General features: G+C 39.2%; 1 protein-coding gene across 1 annotated transcript in view; it reads left to right on the forward strand.

Moving 5' to 3' along the window:
• The first annotated feature begins 12715 nt into the window (after nucleotides 1-12715).
• Nucleotides 12716-21794, forward strand: part of NID1 (nidogen 1) — a 110311-nt gene continuing 101232 nt past the window's right edge. Inside the window, exon 1 of the mRNA XM_036754231.1 lies at nucleotides 12716-13119. Coding sequence (XP_036610126.1) covers nucleotides 12868-13119 — 252 coding nt within the window. The 5' untranslated portion in view covers nucleotides 12716-12867. The remainder of the gene's footprint in view (nucleotides 13120-21794) is intronic.

Genomic DNA, 21794 nt, shown 5'->3' on the forward strand with positions numbered 1-21794 from the left:
GTCAAGTGGGCCTTAGGAAGCATTGTTTACAATAAGGCTAGCAAAGGTGATGGAATTCCACCTTAGCTAATTAAAATTCTAAAAGATGATGCTGTTAAAGTGCTGCAGTCAATATGCTAGCAAATTTGGAATGTTTTTTTTGCAGGGGGGAAGGCAGGGCATTTGGGGTTAAGTGACTTGTCCAAGGTCACATGGCTAGTAAATGTGTCAAGTGTCTGAGGCCAGATTTGCAGGTACTCCTGACTCCAGGGCTGGTGCTCTACTCACTGTGCCAACTAGCTGCCCCAAATATGGAAAATTTAACAATGGCTACTGGATTGGAAAAGATCAGTTTACATCCCAATCCTAAATAAGGTCAATGCCAAAGACTGTTTAAATTACCACACAATTGCACTCATTTTACATTCCAGCAAGGTTATGTTTAAGCATAAGCTAAACTTAAGCCTAGTTTTGCTTCAGTAATATGTGAACTGAGAATTACCAAAAGACCAGACTGGTTTTTGAAAAGGCAGAGGAACTAAAGACCAAATTGCCAACATTTATTGGATTATGGAGAATGCAAAGGAGTTTCAGGAAAAACATCTACTTCTAACTACACTGACTACACTAATGCCTTTGACTGTGTGGATAACAACTAAATGTGGCGAGTCCTCAAAGATATGGGAGTGCCAGATTATCTTACTTGTTCCCTGAGGAACTTGTGTGTAGGCCAAGAAGTGACAGTTAAAATGAACATGGAACAATTGATTGGTTTACAATTGGGGAGGGAGTATGGCAAGTGTGGATATTGTCACCTTATTCATTTAATTTATATGTAGAGGACATTATGTGAAATGACAACCTGGATGACTCAAAAGCTGGAATTAAGCTGGAAATAACATCAATTTCAGATACGCAGATGATACAACTCTGATGGTAGAAGGTGAAGAAGAATTAAGAAGCCTCTTGATGGGGTGAAAGAAGAGAGTATGAAAGCTGGCTTAAAGCTTAACATAAAAAAAAAAACCAAAAGAAAACTAAGATCTTGGCAACTAGTCTCAAATAGAGGAAGAAGAAATGGAAGTAGTATCAGATTTTATATTCCTGGGCTCAAAGGTCGCTGCAGACGGCAACTGCAGCCATGAAATTAAAAGGTATTTGTTCCTTGGAAGGAAAGCTATGGCAAATACTAAAAAGCAGAGATATCACCTTGCCACAAAGGTCTGTATAATCAAAGCTATGGTTCTTCCAGTAACAAAGTATGATGGTGAGAGTTGGACTATGAGGAAAGTTGAGAGCTGCATAATTGACTCTTTCAAATTGTGGTGCTGAAGAAGACTTTTGAGAGTCGCTTAGCAGAAGATCAAATCTGTCAAGAGTTGAAGACTTATTAATTCAGGCTATTCACTGGAAAGTCAGATACTGAGGCTGAAGCTTAAATTTTTTGGCCCCATAATGAGAAGACAGGACTCACTGAAAAAGACCTTGATGTTGGGAAAGATTGAAGGCAAAAGGAAAAAGGGGCAGCAGAGGATGAGACAGATAGATAGTGTCGTGGAAACAATGAACATGAGCTTGGACGGACTCTGGGAGAAAGTAGAGAATAGAAGGTCCTGACATGCTACAGTCCCTAGGGTTACAAAGAGTCAGACACGACTGAATGACTGAACCACAATGACAAGAACAAAACTTCCCCTCCCAGGTAGGCTTCTGACTCTTCGTACTTTGCCACCCCATTGGTGAATTTTTTCCAGGGCTTCCATTTTGGGGATGGTCCTAGGCCAGCCATGTTATACACTCTAGCTGTGCTTTTGACTCTCTGGGCTTGCCCACCAAGGTCCCACTTCCAGCTCTCTTTTATGTGTTTTGCCCCAGAAATTGTCTTTCTTTTTTGTGAATATTTATATCCTGAGCCCTTAGGAAAATGCCTAGCAAACAAGTACTTAATAAATGCTTGTTGTCTGCTTGTCTATAAAATGATGGAGTTTTACTAGATAACCTCCAAAGTCCCTTCCAATTCTAAATGTATAATCTCTTGATAGAAAGTATCTTGTTTACTCAGTTACAATGAAAGATTGCAGGAAAGAACTCTGATTTGGATTAGGAATGAAAAAGAGAATGAATTAGGAAATAGAAAGATATATCTCCCTGAAAACCTAATCTATTTAGGATTCTATTCCATACTAGGGAAAGAAATGAGATTTTTCAATTCTACAGATAGCTCATATCTACATAGTTGTTGTTCCTTCCTTTTTGAAGTGGACTGATGACATCATGGGATGATGTCTTGACCTGTGTCTGAATTGGATTTAAGTGAGGCAGAGTTGCACAAAGTTGCCAGCCTCACTCTCCCTTCCAGGGTCATTGAAGTCCAGTGGCAAGACAAAAGTCAGGGTGACTGTCGATGGCCAGGGCTGCAGCAGATGACCTGGGTAACTTTGATGTCCGACTAGGCTCTAAGGGCTCCACAGCATCTGCTTTAGCCACCTTCACAGCTGCTGCAACAAATTGTTAAATCAGTCTTGCTCTCTAAATAGCTAATTGCATGTAGGAGATACTGCAGCCAGTCAGCAGAAGGAATGGGATGGTACAAGGAGGGGAAGATTATGATACCTGGAGCTAGAGCTTTGGTGAGAAATACCTTATCCCCAGGGTGGTAACAGTGAAAATTACCCAAATGGTGAGTAGTGGTCAGGGAGCCTTCTGTTGGGAAGCTGTCTGGCCTGAATTTAGTTACAGCTGGGTCATTTTACAGTGATGTATGGAGGTTTTGACAGGCTGAACAAATATTTCCTGATTTGGTTGCCACTAGAGGGAGAAAGAAGTGGGTCACACAAAAGCTGAAGGCCAAGATTCTCAAGCTACAGCTTTGAAATATTTCAGTCTGCTAGAATAGATGTTAATATTATTGCCCCCTCTTATTATCCTGTCCAACTATTCTGTGTTGTTAACTCACCCTTTTGAAATATGGAGCTCGTTTCCTTGCTCTACCAACATGCCTATTGTATTTTCAGTACCTCTCATGTTTTCACAGTGAGCAGCAATAAGAAAACCACCTAGTTCAAAAAGTGGAATCTGGTTCAGGTTAGTTGGTAGATTCCTTATGTCCTTATTATCATCTATTTTCAGTTTAGTTAAAATGAAAGAAAAGCTGAATTTCTTAAGCAGTCTCCTACTACTTCAAAAAATGAGTGGTTACTAATGAACCCTGTTGGAATAGAAAAGTAAGGCATGGATACAAGATTTTGGCTTAGGGATATAAATAGTTAAGTTTTATGTTAATCCATTAAGAGTTATTTGTAGTATTTTGTAGGAAATAGAGTGAAATATTCTTTTAAAATGTCTCACAGAGCCATTAAGATCTCTCTCACAAGTTATTTGAGAAAATGGGAAACAGAATAACATAAGAAGCTGGGTTGTGGGGAAGTGAGTGGAATGAAATTAGAATCTCAGAATTGAGAAAAGACTTGGAGGTTATTAGCCCGCATTATTGACAAATGCAGAAGTCCCATCTCAAACATTCCTGATAAATGATCATCCAGTTCCTGCTTGAATAGTTTCAGTAATGGGTAACTCACTACTTCCCTAGCAAGTCCATTGCACTGGTATGGCAGAATGCTACAGCAGAAAGTTATCATGTCAACAAACATTTATTAAGCACCTACTATGTACCAGGTACTGTGCTAAGTACTAAAGTTTAGAGCTCTATCTTTGGCCAGAGAGCTCACTGAAGAAAACATTTCCTTTAAAATAAAAATCGGGCATCTGGAAGCTAATGACTCCATGAGACATCAAGAAACAGTAGAACAAAGGTTTGCCTTTGAATGAAAAAAGTAGGAGAAAATGTAAAATATCTCATTGGAAAAACAATTGACCTGAAAAATAGATTGAGAAGAGATAATTTAAAAATGATTGGAAAGCCACAATAAAAAAAAGAGCATAGACATCATATTTCCAGAAATTATAAAGGAAAAATACTTTAATATCTTAAAACCAGAGGATAAAATAAAAATGGAAAAAATCCACCAATCACCTCCCCAAAAGATCCCAAAGCAAAAACTCCCAGGGATTTTATAACCAAATTACAGAGCTCCCATGTCAAGGAGAAAATGCTTCAAGCAGCCAGAAAGAACCTATTCAAATTTCATGGAGTCACAGTCAGGATCACTCAAGATTTTGCAGCTTCCACATTAAAGGAGTGGAGGGCCTGGAATATGACATTCCAGAAGGCAAAGGAGCTAGGATTACAACCAAGAATAACCTACCCAGAAAAACAGCATAATCCTTCAGGGGGAAATGGATATTTAATGAAATAGAGGATTTCCAAACATTCTTGATGAAAAGACCAGAGCTAAATAGAAAATTTGAAATTCCAGCATAAGACTCAAGAGAAATATAAAAAGGTAAACATGAAAGAGAACTCAAAAGAGATTCAATAAAGTTAAACTGTTTACATACCTATAACAGATGATGATACATTTAATTCCTAAGAACTTTATCCTAGTTAGGACAGTTAAAAGGAGTCTACATAGATGGGGGCACAGGAGTGAGTTGATTATAGAAAGAAAATACCAAGTTTGTTTGTAGATAGATTTAGTTGTTAGAAGATTTAGATCATATGTATGTGCCCATAAGACACTCAGTCTCCCCCTCAGTGGGATGATCTCTAAAAAAGAAGGGATGAAAAAGAGAGATGAAGAAAGAGGGAGAAAAGAGGGGAAGAATGGGAGAAATTAGGTCATTTAAAAGAGGTGTGCAAGGAAGAGCTATAGTGAAAGGGAAAATGAGAATGGTGGTGGCAGGTAATGTTTAAATCTCACATTGAAATTGGTTCAAAAAGGGAAGAATATGTGTGTATATGTGTGTGTATACATATATATGTTATATTATATTATGTTATATTACCCAGAAGGGAAATAGGATGGGAAGAGAATAAGAGAAAATGGCGGTGGTGGTGATAAAAGGCAGAACAGATTAAGGGAGGCAGTAGTCAAAAGCAAAACACATTTTAGCAGGGAGAGGATAAAAATAGAAAGATGGATAAACAGAAGAAAATGGGATGGAGGGAAATAAACAGTAATCACAACTGAATGTGAATGGGAGATAACACTCATAAAATTGTGGTGAATCGCAGAATGGATTAGCAACCAGAATACAACAATATATTGTTTTTAAGAAACACATTTGAGACAAAAAGACAAACAGAGTTAAAATAAGGGGCTGGAGCAAAATCTATTATGCTTTAGGTAAGGTTAAAAAAAAGGCAAGGGTAGGAATCATTATCTCAGACAAAAGAAAACCAAAAGTAGACCTAATTAAGAGATAGTCGGGGAAACTATGTTTTGTTAAAAGGTACAATAGACAGTGAAGAAATATCAATACCAAAAAAATATGCACCAAATGGCAGCACATCCAAATTCTTAAAGGCACAAACAAAACCATTGTAGCCAAAATCAGGAAGAAAGTGGGAAACAGGTAGAAAAATTTTACAGCAAGTTTCTCTGATAAAGGCCTTATTTCTCTAATATATAAGCAACTGAGTTGAACATATAAAAATAAGAGCCATTCCCATACTGATAAATAGTTAAAGGATATGAAAGGCAGTTTTCAGAAGAAGAAATCAAAGCTATCTATAGTCATATGAATAAATGTTCTAAATCACTATTCTTAGAGAAATACAAATTAAACAATTTTGATATTTGACCTTATACCTATCAGATTGGCTAACGTGAGAAAAAAGGAAAATGACAAATGCTGTAAGAGATATGGAAATATTGAGACACTAATGCACTGTGGATAGAGTTGTAAACTGGTCAAACCATTCTAGAGAACAGTGTTCAAAGAGCTATAAAACTGCATCCCCTTTGACCCAGCAATACGACTACCAGGTCTGTAACTCAAAGAGATTTTAAAAAAGCCTCTGTCTATCTACCTATCTATCTACACACACATATATGTATATGTATCTATATCTATCTATCTATCTATCTATCTATCTATCTATCTATCTATCTATCTGTCTGTCTGTCTGTCTGTCTGTCCATCTGCCTGCCTGTCTGTCTGTCTGTCTATATCAGCTCTTTCTCTGGTGGCAAATAATTGGAAATTGAGGGGAATGGTTGAACAAGTTGTGGTATATGATTGTGATGGAATACTATTGTGCTATAAGAAATGATGAACAGGATGCTTTCAGAAAAGCCTGGGAAGACTTACATGAACTGATGCAGACTGAAGTGAGCAGAACTAGGCAATCATTGTACACTGTAACAGTAATGTTGTAATGATGATCAACTGTGGAATACTTAGCTACTCCAATCAATACAATGATCCAAGCCAATTCCAAAGTACTCATGATGAAAAATGCTATCCATTTCCAGAGAAAGAACTGATAAACTGAGTAAAATTGAGGTATAATTTATTTCTTGCTTTTTTTGAAACATGGCTAATATGGAAATATGTTTTCCATGATTTTATATAATTGATATCATATGGCTTGCCTTATCAATGGGTGGTGGAGAGGCTGGAGGGAGGGAGAGAATTTGAAATTCAAGAAAAATTTTAAATGAAGGTTAAAGGCAAATACAATTTTTGAAAATTGATAGAAAAATAAAATAATTTGAAGACTCGAAACAAGAAATTGATTATATTTTAATAGATAGAAAATGAATGATTCATTACTTATGTGGGAGTCATTCTGGAATCAGCTGTCTATGTACTGTCAAACAACTGGTTTATTAAAGCAAAGGTCAAAATTAGTACAAAAGCAAAACAAAGAATAAAAATGAGAAAAGGATGGCAAGCAATTAAAACAACTTGCTCCTGACATATTCAAATAAGTGATGATAAAAAGGAGCTATAGATGGAAGAAAAAACAGACACACGCTATAATAATTTCACACAGAATTTTAACTAGATAGTGTAAAATGTAAGTTAATCAACAACTCACCAGCTGAAGTGGAGATGGCAGCCTGGAATAAAACATGTTTATAATATAAATTTGTTCACAAAACTTTAGTAAGGAAGACGGTGGAAAATTAAGAGCAACGTTACCTCTTAAAATAGAGAAAAGCAGAAGAGGATAAAACCAGTTCAAATAAATTTGGTAAGAGTTACAAATAAGCAAAGTCATCCCAGTTTAAGGAGGAAATTTAAGATTTCATGGAGGACCTGAGGTTTCAGTAGCTATTTGAATAATGGAAAGGGAGAAGTTGACCAAGTTGGAGTATTCTTGGCACGGGACATAGTCTTAAAAAGGCTCTGAAAAGGTAATGAATTTTTTAAAAAGGATATATTCAACAGATTTGCCTGGGGGGTGGGGGTGCAGAGGGAAGAGGCTGAGCACAGATCAGAGCAAAGGAAGTGAAGTAATTTGGGAAAAATCTGGTTGAATGCTTACAGCAGTGAGAATTTTTAACCTGACTCATTGTTATAGTGAATAATATATGTAGAGAGGGAGAGAAAGGAAGAGGAAAAAGAAGACAGAGAGGGAGAGTGGGGAGAGGGAGGGAGAGGAAGGAGGAGAGAAAGGAAGGAAATAGGAGGGAAGGGGAGGGGAGGGAAGAGAAGGGCAAAGAGAAAGAAAGGTAGAGGAGGGAGAAGGGAAAACAGAGAAGAGGAGCAGAAAGAAGGGAAGGGAAGGGAAGAGGGAAGGGAAGGGAAAAAAGAAGAGAAGAGGAGAAGAGAGGAGAAGAAGAGAAGAGAAGAGGAGAGAAGAGGAGAGGAGAGAAGAGAGGAGAAGAGAGGAGAGGAGAAGGGGAGGAGAAGGGGAGGGGAGAGGAGAAAAGAGAAGGAAATTCAATGACCTTGGCACCAGGAAGACTTGGGTTCAAGTTCCATCTCTGACAGTTAGAGGCTATGTGACTATGGGCTATTCATTTAACCTCTGAGTAGTCCAGGCATTTCCATGACTATAACTTGCAGAGCAAGTACTTGATCTATACAGCAGGGATTTCATCTGTAACTTGTAGTTTTAGAAAGCTATGTGGAATGCTGGGAGGTTAAATTAAAGCCACCATTCTGATTATCTTTCCAAAGGGTGAATACACCAGCAAGTGGTATTGGTGTACACATAGAAGGGGTATTGGAGGTGGAGAGTGAATCTAGGGGTGTTAGTGTAGTGATGTTGGAATTAGCCTATAGAAACTTTGGCATTATGGTTTAGCTGCCTTCTCCCTTCATCCCCGCATCCCACTGGTGGGTGGACTCTCACTGGTACACTCTTCCTAGAACCTCCATTCTGAGGAAGGCCCCAGACCCACCATCGTTTATTTTCTGAAGTTCACTACCATAATGTCAAGTGAATTCATTTCCTTCCTTCCCCCTCATTCACCTTCTTTCAACATTTATTGTTAATGTGTTGTCTTCCTCCTTGAGCATATAATATTTGAAGGCAGAAAAGGCCTTTCTTTTTAGTTGTATTTGTATCCCCAGTATGGGGATACAATATACATATAATGATTATATTAGTTCTCATGTTTAAGTACACTGCAGCATGTAATCTTGAAGAGTGTGGTAACAGCATTGCATTCTCCTGGTACAGTGGCTATACCTTCCCATCCCCACCATTCATCTGTGTTGCTCACTGTAGTGCTCACACACAAGGTCCTAACTTGTGAGCAAGGCAAAAAAGAAAGAAAGAAAGAAAGAAAGAAAGAAAGAAAGAAAGAAAGAAAGAAAGAAAGAAAGAAAGAAAAGAAAAAAGGAAAAAAGAAAAACAGAAGAGGAAAAGAATTAATTTTTAAAAAATTATAGGCTTGGTGATTCTTGTAAATTCTACAAGACAGAGTTGTGCTACAGTCTTGGAGCCTGGAAATGAGTAAGTTGCTGTAGGCCAGGATGGAGATGACGATGGCTTTAAGTAACTTTAGAGATAAAGAGACAAATCCAGGAGATACTATGAATCAACCAATCAATTAACAAACATTTAAAAAAACATTTTCTTCATTCCAGCACTGTGCTAGGTGCTGGAAGATATATACAAAGAATGAAATGGCTCCTACTCACAAAAGACTAACGGAAGGAAAAAGTCTCAGAATTTTATTACCAAAGTATACAATGTTAATCATTATTTTAAATTATTATTAAAGTAATACGGTTAAGGGTTAAAAATGACATGAGGAACCTGAAGGGTTTCTATTTAGAAGATATATTTAGTATTCATTCATTTAGGCTGCTGGTTCAAGAACAATATCCTTTTATGTTTTTGACTGAACAAGTTGTGGTATATGATTGTGATGGATACTACTGTGCTATAAGAAATGATGAGCTTGATGATCTTAGAAAAACATCAAAAGACTTGCACAAAATAATGAAGAGCGAAATGAGCAGAACCAAGGGAACACTGTATAGAATAACAGCAATTGTTTCAAGAACGACTTTGAACAAATACCCAAATTAACTGCAAAGGGCATATGAAGGAAGATACTATCTGCATCCAGAGAAAGAAGTGATAAATAGGAGTATGTATAGAATGATTTCACACACACACACACACACACACACACACACACACACACACACATGTACTTGTTTCTAATAATATCCATTTCTAGGGTGAGGGGGAGTGAAGGGGAGAAAATAAATTTACATAATAACTTTATTATATATTTAAATGGAATAGCAAGTTGTACACAATAGATTCGCACACATGTACAATATACTATGTTATGAAAATGCTTGTTTTATGCCATAATTTAAAAATAAAATAAATAAAAATTTTAAAATAATAATATTCTCTTGATATTGTCTGGGATTTGAGGTTAGCTTGGAGAATTTAGCATAACTCAAGGGCCACTTCTCTATTTCCGTCTGCCTACAGGAGACTTCCACTTGAGCTTCCAATTATCACTTCAAATTTGCATTCTAAAACTCAGCCTTATATTCCCATCCTAACTAGATCTCTTTCCCAACCATCTAATTATCCAGTCTCTGAGGAGTTACATTTATGTTCTTTACTTATTCTTACTAAATTTATCATAGATCCTGTTGATTGTTCCTTCACCATTTTTTCTTGGAGTTTTCCCTCTCTTTCTCTCCATTGGTGCTACTATCACTCTATTCCATGTTCACATGACCTAATTATTGCAGCAGCCTTTTAACTGGTCTCCTTTCTCCCACTATCTCCTCTCTCCAACCTATCCAGGCCATTGCTTCCGGATTAGCAATTAGGTAATTTTACTATCTCCAAACTCTTCTCTTGACAATCCATTCTTCAGAGGCTCCCAAAGTTATCTAATGATTACTTAGTCAGAGGTTTAATCAGTCCACTTATTTTGATCAGGCCAATATTTTCTTATTGACTAATAAATAAAATACAAATTCATTAGCATGGAATTCAAGGTCCCAATGGATTTTAGTCTTGGTCCCTTCTGTTTTCCTTCACATCCTCCATGCTCCTGCCTTTTTATCTTAGCATGTTATCAGCCATGCCTCTACCAGACTTCCCTACTCTCTATCTCTAATTGTTCATGTTTTTCCTCTCCCTCAAGAACTGAGTTACTAATTAGCCTGTCTTGATCTTTTCCCCAGTCAGAAATCCTTCTCTTCTTGAATTTCTCAGGCTATTCTGCTTGCCCTTTCCTTCACACTTAAGAAATTTCTAACTTGTATTAACAGTTATGTGTGTTTATGACATCTCTTCCTCTCAACTTTGTATACACACTGGATTATAAGGTACTTGAGGACAAGAATGGTTATTTTTCACCTTTATGTTCCTAACATCTTGAGCAGTGCCTTGCACATAACATTAGCTTAATAAATAAATGCTTGTTGAATTGAATTAAATTTAAATGACTACTAGGTTTTTTTCCTCTCCAAATAGATTGTAAACATTTGGAAGTTAGTCAGGCAACAAGCATATATTGAGTAGTTACAGTGCAGCAGATACTGTGTTAAGTGCTAGAGATATAAAAAAAAAAGGAAGAAAGAAGAAAGCACTAGTCCCTGACCTCAAAGACCTTCATTCTAATGTGGGAGACAACATGTAAACAACCATGTACATCCAAGATACATACAGAATAGATGAATGATAATCTGAAAGGGGAAGGCCCTAGTAGCTGGGACAACCGGGAAAGACCTCCTATAGAAAGTGGGTTTTGAGCTGACACTTGAAGAAAGCCAAGGAAGAAAGCCAAAAAGCCAAGAGGCAGAGATAAGGCGATCGAGTGTTTCGAGCAGAGGGGAAACCAAAGGTTGTCTTCATGGAACTGGAAATAGGCCAGTTTATCTGGATTGGAGAGAATGTAGTGGGGAGTAAAGTCTAAGCAGAATGGAAAGGTAGAAAAGGGGCTGGATTAGGAAGAGCTTTAAATGCCGAACAGTAAAATACATTGTTATTCTAAAGGTAATAGGAAGCCACTATAGTTCATTTAGCACCAGGGTGATATAAGTGGACCTACACTTTAGAAAAACCACCTAGCCAGCTGAGTGGAGCATAGATTGAAATAATAAGAGACTTGAAGTGGGGAGGGAATCCAGTTAGAAAGCTAGAGCAGTAGTACAAGCAAGAAGTGATGAACTAGGCTTGTATGAGAGCAGAGAAATGTGAAGATAAAAAGGATAAGGTCTGGTTACAAATGGGATATGTGAGGTTAAAGTGAGGGCTTAAGGATAACACTGAGGTTGTGAGCCTGAGTATCTAGGAGTATGGTTGTGCGCTCAACAGTGAAAGAGAGTCATAGAATTTGGTGGAGTGTGAGTTGGGAAGGGAAGGAATGAGATAATGAGTTTTATTTTGGGCGTGCTAAGTTTGAGATACCTACGCAATATTCAGTTTGAGCTGTGCAAGAGGCTTGGGAGAGAGAGAAGGACAGGATATGAAAATCTGGACATCTTTTCCATAGAAATATTAATTGATCCCATGGGAGCTGAGGAGGTCACCAAATTAGGTTCGAAGTACTATAAAGGCAAAAGGGAAGAGGGCAGAGAACATACGTTATACGTCCTTGTATTCATGCCAGCACTGAACACAGGGTTGACAAATGGTAGCATATAGAGACAGCTGTGCTGTGGTGTAAAGGACATTGGAGTTATGATCAGAGACCCTCTGCTACTTTCTATCTCTTCGATGTTGGGAAAGTCGTGTAACCACATGGGGCCTCCTCTGTGAAATGAGGGAGCTAGACTGGAGCATCTCGAATGTCCCTGCCAGCTCTAGATTCTATGATAACTACACGCAGCTGATGCTTAGTTGATAAAAAGAACATTGCCCTGGCACGTTCCTTTCTTAACAAATAGCTGGAGATAGCACCTCTGAATTAGCAATTTTTTGACTCTACAGCTCCCAAGGCAAAGGACTCCAGCAGCCTTGTAAAGAGACCTTATTTGCAAACCAGAGATTTCTTCTACTTAAAAAAAAATTCAATTGCCAAGCCAATTGAGGATTTTATAAAATATAAAACTTTTAACAAAGTCCGGAGATTAACCCCCTTCCTCCCCAAGGGACAATTCATTTGCCTTCAGAAATTATCAAGTCCTAATATTGAGATGAATAATGATGGAGTTCAATGAAGAACGCTGGAAAAAATACGGGGAGAAAAAAAAAAGAGAAAATGTACACAAGAAAGGGTCCCAAACCTCTTTACTTCAGAACAGCTGCTGGACATGGGAAGGGGTCGGAGGAGTGACCCCTCCTTCCTCATTCCTATTGGTTCTGCTCCTCTGAGGTTGATTGGGTAGATGTCCCTTTCCCCTCCTCTCTCCATGCCCCCTTTGGCTCCCCTCCCCGATTTCCCCGTTTGGAATTTTCTAAACTGGAGGCTTGTAGGGGCTGTTGAGGGGCTTCTGATTACAGATCGGCCGCGGGCGTCACCCTTCCTCTTCGCTGCTGGGGACCCTGCTCAGCTTCTAGGTCTCTGAAAAGTTTGGATTTGAGGGGCACCTTACTGGGACATGTTGTCCCCCAGGGATCTTAAGAGGAAGAGGGGGGAGATGACTGCTTGGACAAGGGTTGCGCTACTGCTGCCTTTGGCGCTGCTTCTGCCAGCCGTGCCCGGGGGCTGCCTGAGCCGGCAGGAGCTCTTCCCTTTTGGACCCGAGCAGGGGGACCAAGAGCTGGAATCTGGGGATGACTCCATCTCCCCAGCCCTAGAGCTCCGTCTGCGGATCCACTTCTATGACAAATACGATGTCTCCTCCATCTATGTGAGTACGGTCCTCGTGTGTGTGTGTGTGTGTGTGTGTGTGTGTGTGTGTGTGTGTGAGTGTGTGTGTGCGCGCGCGTGTGTGAGGGTATGTGTGTGTGTGTTGCAGTCGGAGTGTAAGGGAAGATGGGCAGCAAAAGAGAGGGGGATGGTGAGGGATATTCTGGGCAGGGGAAAGGGCGCTTGGAGCAGAGGTGAGACCCGACGTGGGGAACCTGGCGCTAGGGGAAGGGCTCGTGGGGCAGTCTCCGGGCCTAGTGTGAGGGGAAGCTCTAGGGTCTCGTTCACACCCCTCGGGTGTGTATTTTCCTCGCCCCCACTGCCTCCTGTGCGCCGCTCCCATTCAGCCCCGGCTTTGCCTTCCTCTCCACTTCTCCCAAAGTCTATCTTTGGGAGTTGCCTTTCAGCTGGTTTCCGCCGTCCAGGGAAGAAAGGGACCCGGGGAGCCACACTTTTCTCTACTTTGGCATCCTATCTTAGCTGCCCTTGAATTGCAGACCGGAATTTGCATCTCCTCCAAAAGAAAGACTAATGTAAGGAGGACTTAGCTCCTGGGAACTTTGCTGGTAATTTTTCCATTGTCCTGTTAGTTTGGGGGAGGGAGCACACGACCTTCACCGTACAGTTTGTACTCTGTACAAGCCCAGGATTGAATCACCTTCGTCAGACTTCAGCCCTGCATAGCCTGAGAGCTGAGAACCGAGTCATGCCCAAATGCCACATGGTGCCCAAATCATAGGAGGTCCGGAGTGCTGACAAGAAGGGGTTAAGCCTGATTCTTTGCCCCAGGGTAATTAACTTGAAGAAGAAATCTCTAAGTACTTCCAAGGACTGATTTCCGGAGGCATTTTGTGTGTGACTTTCAAGGTATCTCTTGGCAATGATTCACCTCCCTAAATAGGCTTATTTTAGAGCCCAGACAGCAGTATAATGGACTGAGGGAACCCTTGTGATCTAATTTCCTGTTGCACTGTATTATCACCATTGTAGGCCCTAAAAGAAGAGTTAAAGCAGGCAACCTTTAGAGTTCTAATGAACTTCATGTCTGATGACAGAAAATCTGTCCAGGCTTCTAGTAAACTCCATATGTAAGCTAGGTTCCCCACCCCCATGTTACTGATCCCAACCCAATCTCATCCTTTTCCTCTCCCCACATGTGTATTTTGTATTTATTGCATGTGTTCCAGAAGTGGGGAAAATGAAACAAAACACACATACCATTGTATCCTGCCTGTTAAATGGAAGTGTTTTGTAAGAGGACTGGTTGAACTCTGCCTTTGACAACGCCCACGTGTAGCTTGTCTCCTTTACATAAGAATGCTTAAGTCAAAAACTCTCAGAGAATTGACTCTAAGCAGGGCTTTATTGGAGAACCCTCCAAGGGTTCTTTCTATCTATTGTACTGCTGTCTGTCCTATAGAATAAGCCTACTCAGGGAGGTGAATCATTGCCAAGAGATAACTGAAAGCCACACACCAAATGTCTGGAACTAGAGACACAAAGGGACCTTAGAGGTTGCTTAAGTGGCGTGGTGGACCAGATAGAGAGGTGGGTCTGGAGTCAGGAAAACCTGAGTTCAAATGTGACCTCAGATGCTTACTAGCTGTGTGACTGGGTGAGTTACTCAATCTCTGCTAAGATTTCCTCAATTTCAAAATGAGGATGATAACAGCACCTACCTCCCTGGGTTGTCGTGAGGATTAAATGAGATAATATTTTAAAACACCTGGCACATAATAGGTGCTTAATAAATACTATTTCCTTCTTTCTATCACAGAAGCAGTTTTAAATCTGGAAAGGACCTTAGAAGTCATCCTATCTCTCATTTTATAGATTACAATACTAAAGCCCAGAAAGGTTATGCGACTTGCCCAAGGTTACCAAATCCAAGTCCTCTGATTCCAGATCCAGTACACTGGCTATCTTGTCTCTTTCATTTATACATGAGAAAGCTGAGGTTCAGATGGTCCCACAGATGACACATAAAGCTTTAAAGTTTGCAAAACACTTTGGATACATGACCTCATTTGATTCTCACAGCAACCCTGGCCTGCAAGTACTAAAGATACTATCATCCCCATTTTACAGAAGAAGAAATTAAGGCAGTTAAGAGGTCAAGCAGCTTGCCTATAGTCACAGAGTGTGAGCAGCAGAATTTGAACCCAGGCCTCTTCTTATTTATGTGCCTTACTCTTTGTGTGGCTCCAGTTTGCCTCTTTACTGTGGCATTAACCTAAATATCTGGGGATTTGGAAACAAGCTCTGGGATTTGATTGTTTCCAAAACAAATTCCAATCATTCAGTTACCCAGATGACTGGGTAGGTTTTTATTTTTTTGTGTATATGTGAGAGAATTCCAAACTCCTTTTTGGATATTGGATAGTATATGTAAGAACTAAATATTTTATGAGCAGTGCTGAAAGTCTTTTGGTACCCTAAGAAGGAAGAGGGTAAGGTTGAGCCTTTATTCTTCTCTACTCTGTGCCTAGATCTCTTCTAGGAGGGGTCTAGGCACACCTAAGATACAATGAAGGAAGTCCTTATGCTCAGGAAATTAACAATTTGGTTGAGAAGATACAAGTAATAACATTACTAATACATAATGGTCGCAAGTACAGTAAGAAGTCATTGTGAGAGTTGGTCTGGATTGGAGTAATTAGGGAAGGCTTCATATAGGAAGAGAGACTGAAGAAGAATCTTGAGAATAAGGCTACACTTGAAATATCATGGAAGGGGGAGGAGATTCTAGGCAGGAGGATCAGCATAAGCAAAAGCATGGAAGCACATGCTGTGGGGGACAATGAGGACTGATTGCTCCTTTAAGGGATGTCAGAGATCATATAATTGAACTCTATCACCCTAAAGATAAAGAAACTAAGATGATCTGTCCGAGATCACACACATTATAAGTAGCAAAGCTGGATTTGAACTTAGACCTTCTGCTCCCTCATCCAAGGTACTTTCTACATGTTGGAGGAATATTAGGATATGAGATTGGGTAGTTAAGACAGAGTCACTTGATGAAAGCATCTGAAAGTCATACAGAGGAATTTGGACTTGTGGGATAGGTTGTAAGGGAAGAATATTAGGTCCTAAAGACAAAATGAAAACAGTGATTTTGGAAGGTTAGTTTGGAAAGGGTGTCTGAGACGGGCTGCAGCGGGAAGAGGCAGATGGTAGGAAAGCTAGGTGTAGGCTGTTGCAGTAATCTGGGCCTAGATCAAGGGAGTGGTAATGAGGAAGAAAAGGAATGTTTGAGTCCTATGTATATTTCAAAGAAAGAATGATACAACATAATGACAAGTTAGATTTAGGAGATGTGTCAAAGATGGTTTCATTATGAAGATGTGAGAAGGTGTAATTGGAAAGGGGCTCTGGTTTCAGAAGAAAGGTGAATTCTTTTTTAGACTTGAATTTAAGGTCAAGCGTGGTTGGACATTCAAGTGGAGGTGTCCTGTAGGCAATTAGGAATGTGAACCTACAAGTGAGGTCTGCAGAAAAAGAATGGGAGTTGAAACAACCATACGTATTTAATGTTATTTATAGAAATAGTACATATCAGGTAGAATATCATAGGTTTAATATAGTGAAAATTTAAAGCAAGGAAAATTTAATGTTTATGAATTAGGCATGAAGGATGGTCTGGTAGAAAACTTAGATTTGAAATCGGAGAGTATGGTTTAGGATCTTGGTTTTGTTACTTAGCATCTGTGTGACCTTGGGAAAGTCATTTAACTTTGGGTCTCATTTACTTATCTGTAAAATGAAGAGGTTGGAATAGATGGCTCCTAAGGTCCCTTTCATCTCCAATTCTATGATCCTCTGAAATAGGTTGGAGTGATTAGCCATTTTGACACTCAGCACTTTCTCACTGAAGGCTTATTCAGTAGGCCCCTACATTATATTGTTCTAGTGTCTTCACAGTACCCCATTTCATGAAAATGCAAGGTCTAAGTTCAGTCTCCCTAGTGCATGCTCAGCAGATGTGACCAGCTGTTCTTTGGACACAAGCCTATACACTAAGGAAAAGAGGTCACGCCTGGATACTCATTCCTGAGTCAGATCACTGAGTCACTGAAAATGTAATATGAGATCTGCCACTGTGATCAATGGTCATGATAATAGGTTGGTAAGCTTGATTTTGTTTCCTGGGAAAATTTTAGAATGGATCATTAATCATCAAAGAGATGATCAGTGAACATCTAGAAAATGAAATGTTAATTATGAACAGTCAGGATAGCTTTATCCAGAACAGGTCATGCCAGACTAACCTTTTTTTCCTTTTTTTTCCCCCCCACAGGGCTATGAGATTGTCAGATGAGGGAATGCTATAATATAATTTATCTAGATTATAGCAATGTTTTCATGAAGTACCTTATATTACTCTGGTGAAAAAAATAGAGGATAGATGATAACATACTTAGATAAATTTGGAACTAGTTGAATAGCCAGATTCCAAGAGTACGTATGAAATTAATGGTTCAATATCAACTTGGTCTGAGTTTTCCAGAAGAATGTCTCATGCTTGAGCTCTGTGTGTTTTAGCATTTTTACTGGTGATTTGGATAAGTCACCAATATATATTGGCATATTGTTTAGTCATCTTTCAGGTGTGTTCGACTCTTCATGATGCCATTTGGGGTTTTCTTGGTAAAGATACTAGAGTGGTTTGCTATTGCCTTCTCCAACTCATTTGATGGATGAAGAAACTGAGGCAAACAAGATTAAGTGACTTGCCCAGGTTCACACAGCTAGTATCTGAGGCCAGATTTGAACTCAGAAAGATCAGTCTTCCCAACTCCAAGTTCAGCACTATAATCCACTGAACCACATGGCTTCCAGGTCATGCAGGTCCGAGGCATTATTATTGTTCAGGGTTATCATTCAGAGGAAATATGGCATAGTACATGGAATGCTGGGCTTGGAATCAGAAAGACCTGTATTCAAATCTTGCCTCTGACTCCAGGCCGGGCACTCTACCTACCATGCCACCTAGTTGCCTTTATATCTATCTATCTATCTATCTATCTACCCAATTTGCAGATGACACTAAGGTGAGAGAGATAGCTAGCACGTTGTATGAAAAAGATGAGAGTCAAAAGATTGTACTGAGTCTAAACAAGATGAAATCTAATAGGGACACATGTAAATTCTTTGACTTGGATACCACTCTAAGTCAGTGATTCTGTGGGATGAATGCCTCTAGAATACATCTTCAAAAGGCTGAAATCTATTGGTTTCCTATTCCTTACCCTCTTTCCCCTACTTCTGACTAATATAACTTCAAAATACAGACATTCTGCTCCTCCAAGGTATCAGCAGAAGACAATCTTCATTACCCTGCAAGTCATTTTCCACATATCTCTCCTGTTAGACGTATCTATTCTAATATCTTCTATAGATTTTTTGCATGTGATATTTTTCAGATTAATTCCTTTTAAGTCATCACAGTCACTTCCTAAATCTAGGACCTTATTATATCTTTCCTACTTTGCACATAGTAGTATAACAGAATTCAGAGTTAAAAGGAAACAGCCTAACTCTATTGTTTAATAGCAGAGGAAAATGAGGCTCAATGAAATTAAGTGCTTTGTCCAAGGTGACACACAGGTTATAAGCACCAGAGTAGAAATTTGAATCTAGGCCTTCTGTCACTAATATTTTTATCTACTATAATAATGTTGTGTTGTTTTAAGGTTTGCAAAGTATTTTATGTATCTTATCTCATTTGATTCTTACAACAACACTGTGAGGTAGGTGCTATTATTATCTATATTGTACAGATAAGAAGACTGAGGCTCTGAGGGAGGGTTTGAAGTAGGTTAGTCAGTCAATAAATATTTGGTTTTTAAATTTTTTTTTCTTTTCCCAGTTTATTAATTTACTTATTTTTAGTTTTCAACATTCACTTCCATAAATTTTAAATTTACTCCCCCTCCTTTCCCAAGACAGCATGCAATCCGACCTTGGCAAACATATATTCCTATTAAACACATTTCCACATTAGTCATGTTGTATAGAAGAATTATAATGAATGGGAGAAACCAAGAGAAAGAAAACAAAACAAAACAAAAAAACAAACAAAATAGTCTGCTTTGCTCTGCATTCAGACTCCATAGTTCTTTCTCTGGACGTGGATGGCATTTTCCATCTGTTTTAGGTCTTTGCATTTCTGAGAAGGGCTAAGTCTATCAAAATCAGTCAATGCACACTGTGGCTGTTACTGTGTACAATGTTCTCCTGATTCTACTCACTTCACTCAGCATCAGTTCATGTAAGTCTTTTCAGGTTTTTCTGAAGTCCATTTGCTCATCATTTCTTATAGCACAGTAATATTTACTACAACTCATTCCCCAATTGATGGGCATCCCCTCAATTTCCAGTTCTTGGCCACCACAAAGAGAGCTGCTATAAAGATTTTTGTACATGTGGGTCCTTTATGATCTCTTCGGGATACAGCCCTAGAAGCAATATTGCTGGGTCAAAGGGTATGCACATTTTTACAGATTTTCTGTTTGCAGGTGGTTGTTCACTCAATGCAGCCTCTGAGGCTGAGATACAACAAAGTATGGATCAGTTCTCTGCTGCTTGTGCTTGTTTTGGCATAACCAAGAAAACACAGGTGCTCCATCAGCCACCACCACCACCATCCATATGTGGGACTATCCGTTACAGCAAATGGAGAAGTTTTGAATGCTGTGAATGAGTTCACTTATCTTGGTAGTGTACTTACCAGGGATGTACACATTGATAATGAGGTTGATGTACCCATTGCCAGAGCTAGCTCAGTGTTTGGGAGGCTCGAAAGCAAAGTGTGGGAGAGAAGAGGTATTAGACTGACTACCAAACTGAAAAGAGAAGGAAGGAGAAAGGGACCCCAAGGGCAGGAGTACTGACTACAGTTATTCCTGATTCCAGATCCAGCACACTTATCTATGATGCCATCCAGCTCTTTCATAATTAATTTCTCTCCTATTGTTTTTCCTTGCTTCAATCCAATTTCTACACAGTTGCTAGAAACATCATTCGGCTACTTACTGCCTCTCAACTAGACTATGGCAATAGTTCCCTAATTGGTCTCTCTGCCTCTAACCATTTTCCTCTCCAGTCCATCTTGTCAAATCGATATTCCTAAAACACAAATCTGACCATGACTCTTGCCTGGTCAAGAAGCATCAGTGGCTCCTTATTACTTCTGGAACAAAATACAAGTTCCTCCATTCGATATTTAAAAAGGCTTTCAGGCTCTAGCATTAACCTGTTTTTCTAAACTGGTTTCGTATTAGACTCCCCTGTGTTTTAAAGAGGTGATTGATGAATATACAGAAAAGGAAGCACTGATTACAAAGAGCTGTCCGTAACACATCTCATTTCCTTTTTTTGACAGGATTACTAAACTAGGAGATGAAGGGAATGCTTGGATGTAGTTTACTTAGATTTTTAGCAAAGCTTTTGACAAAGTATCTCATATGCTTTTTGTGAGGAAGATGGAGAGAAAGGAATAGACGGAAATCAATCAGTTGAATTCAGAATTAGTCAGACAGTTGGACTCAAAAAGTCATTGTTAATGATGCAGTGGTATTGTGAAAGGAGTCCTTCAGTGGAGTATGCCAAGTAATTTGTCCTTGGTCCTGTGCTATTTAATGTTTTTATTAATGACTTAGATAAAGGCATAGATGTATGCTCATCGAATTTCAAATGACATAAAGCTGAGAAGACATGATAGTTGTCTTCAGTTGGTATAATGGAAAGAGCACTGATTTTGGAGTCCAAAGATCTCAGTTCATATCTTGGTTACACAATATTAAAATGTGAGCTTTTTGAGGGCAGGAACCATGTTTTTGCCTTTGTTTCTACAGTCTTTCTAGAATTTAGCAGATTGCCTCTCACATAGTAAATGTTATGTTTGATGATGTTGATAAAATGAGTATCAGAGCCAGGATTCAAACCTGGGACTTCTGATTCCAAAGGCAGTGCTTTTCCCACTTTCTATACATTCCCAGGTTTCATTGTCTGTTCACTATAATGACTTGAATTTCTGAAGACCTATCATGTGCAATTTCTACACTCTTGTTCAACCCTGATTGGGTAATCTCAGTTACTTTTTTTTTGTAGGAGGGAAGCAGGGCAATTGGGGGTTAAGTGACTTGCCCAAGGTCACACAGTTAGTGTGTCAAGTGTCCAAGGCTGCATTTGAACTCAGGTCCTCCTACTCCAGGGCCGGTGCTCTACTCACTGCACCACCTAGCTGCCCTTAATCTCAGTTACTTGTGTGTGTGTGGGGGGGGCGGTGAGTCGGGGAGTCTGAGGACTGTTGAATTATTGCAGCTTCATTTCCATTCTGGGTTTGCCACGAAGCTAAATGTATTTGTTTCATTGACCATTGTATTGATTTGAAACTAAAGAGTACAAAATCTCATTTTAAGAATCCATATGCTTGTATTTAACTTTCTTTAATGCTTAATTTAAAGAAAAACTTTGAGACTGGAAGTGCCTTTTAAAAGGAAAAGACTACCCTAGTCTGTGTCATCTGACATCTTAGTGGTGGCCAATTGGATTTAAACAATTGTAAAATAAGTGACTCCAGCTGTTAGTCATTAGACACTTATGTTTTCAGCTTTTGGATCCTTGACCTATGGGAGCAGGGTGAAGAGCAAATATTATTTAAAGGTATTT

Source organism: Trichosurus vulpecula, chromosome 4, assembly GCF_011100635.1.
Source record: "Trichosurus vulpecula isolate mTriVul1 chromosome 4, mTriVul1.pri, whole genome shotgun sequence".
Taxonomy (NCBI): domain Eukaryota; kingdom Metazoa; phylum Chordata; class Mammalia; order Diprotodontia; family Phalangeridae; genus Trichosurus; species Trichosurus vulpecula.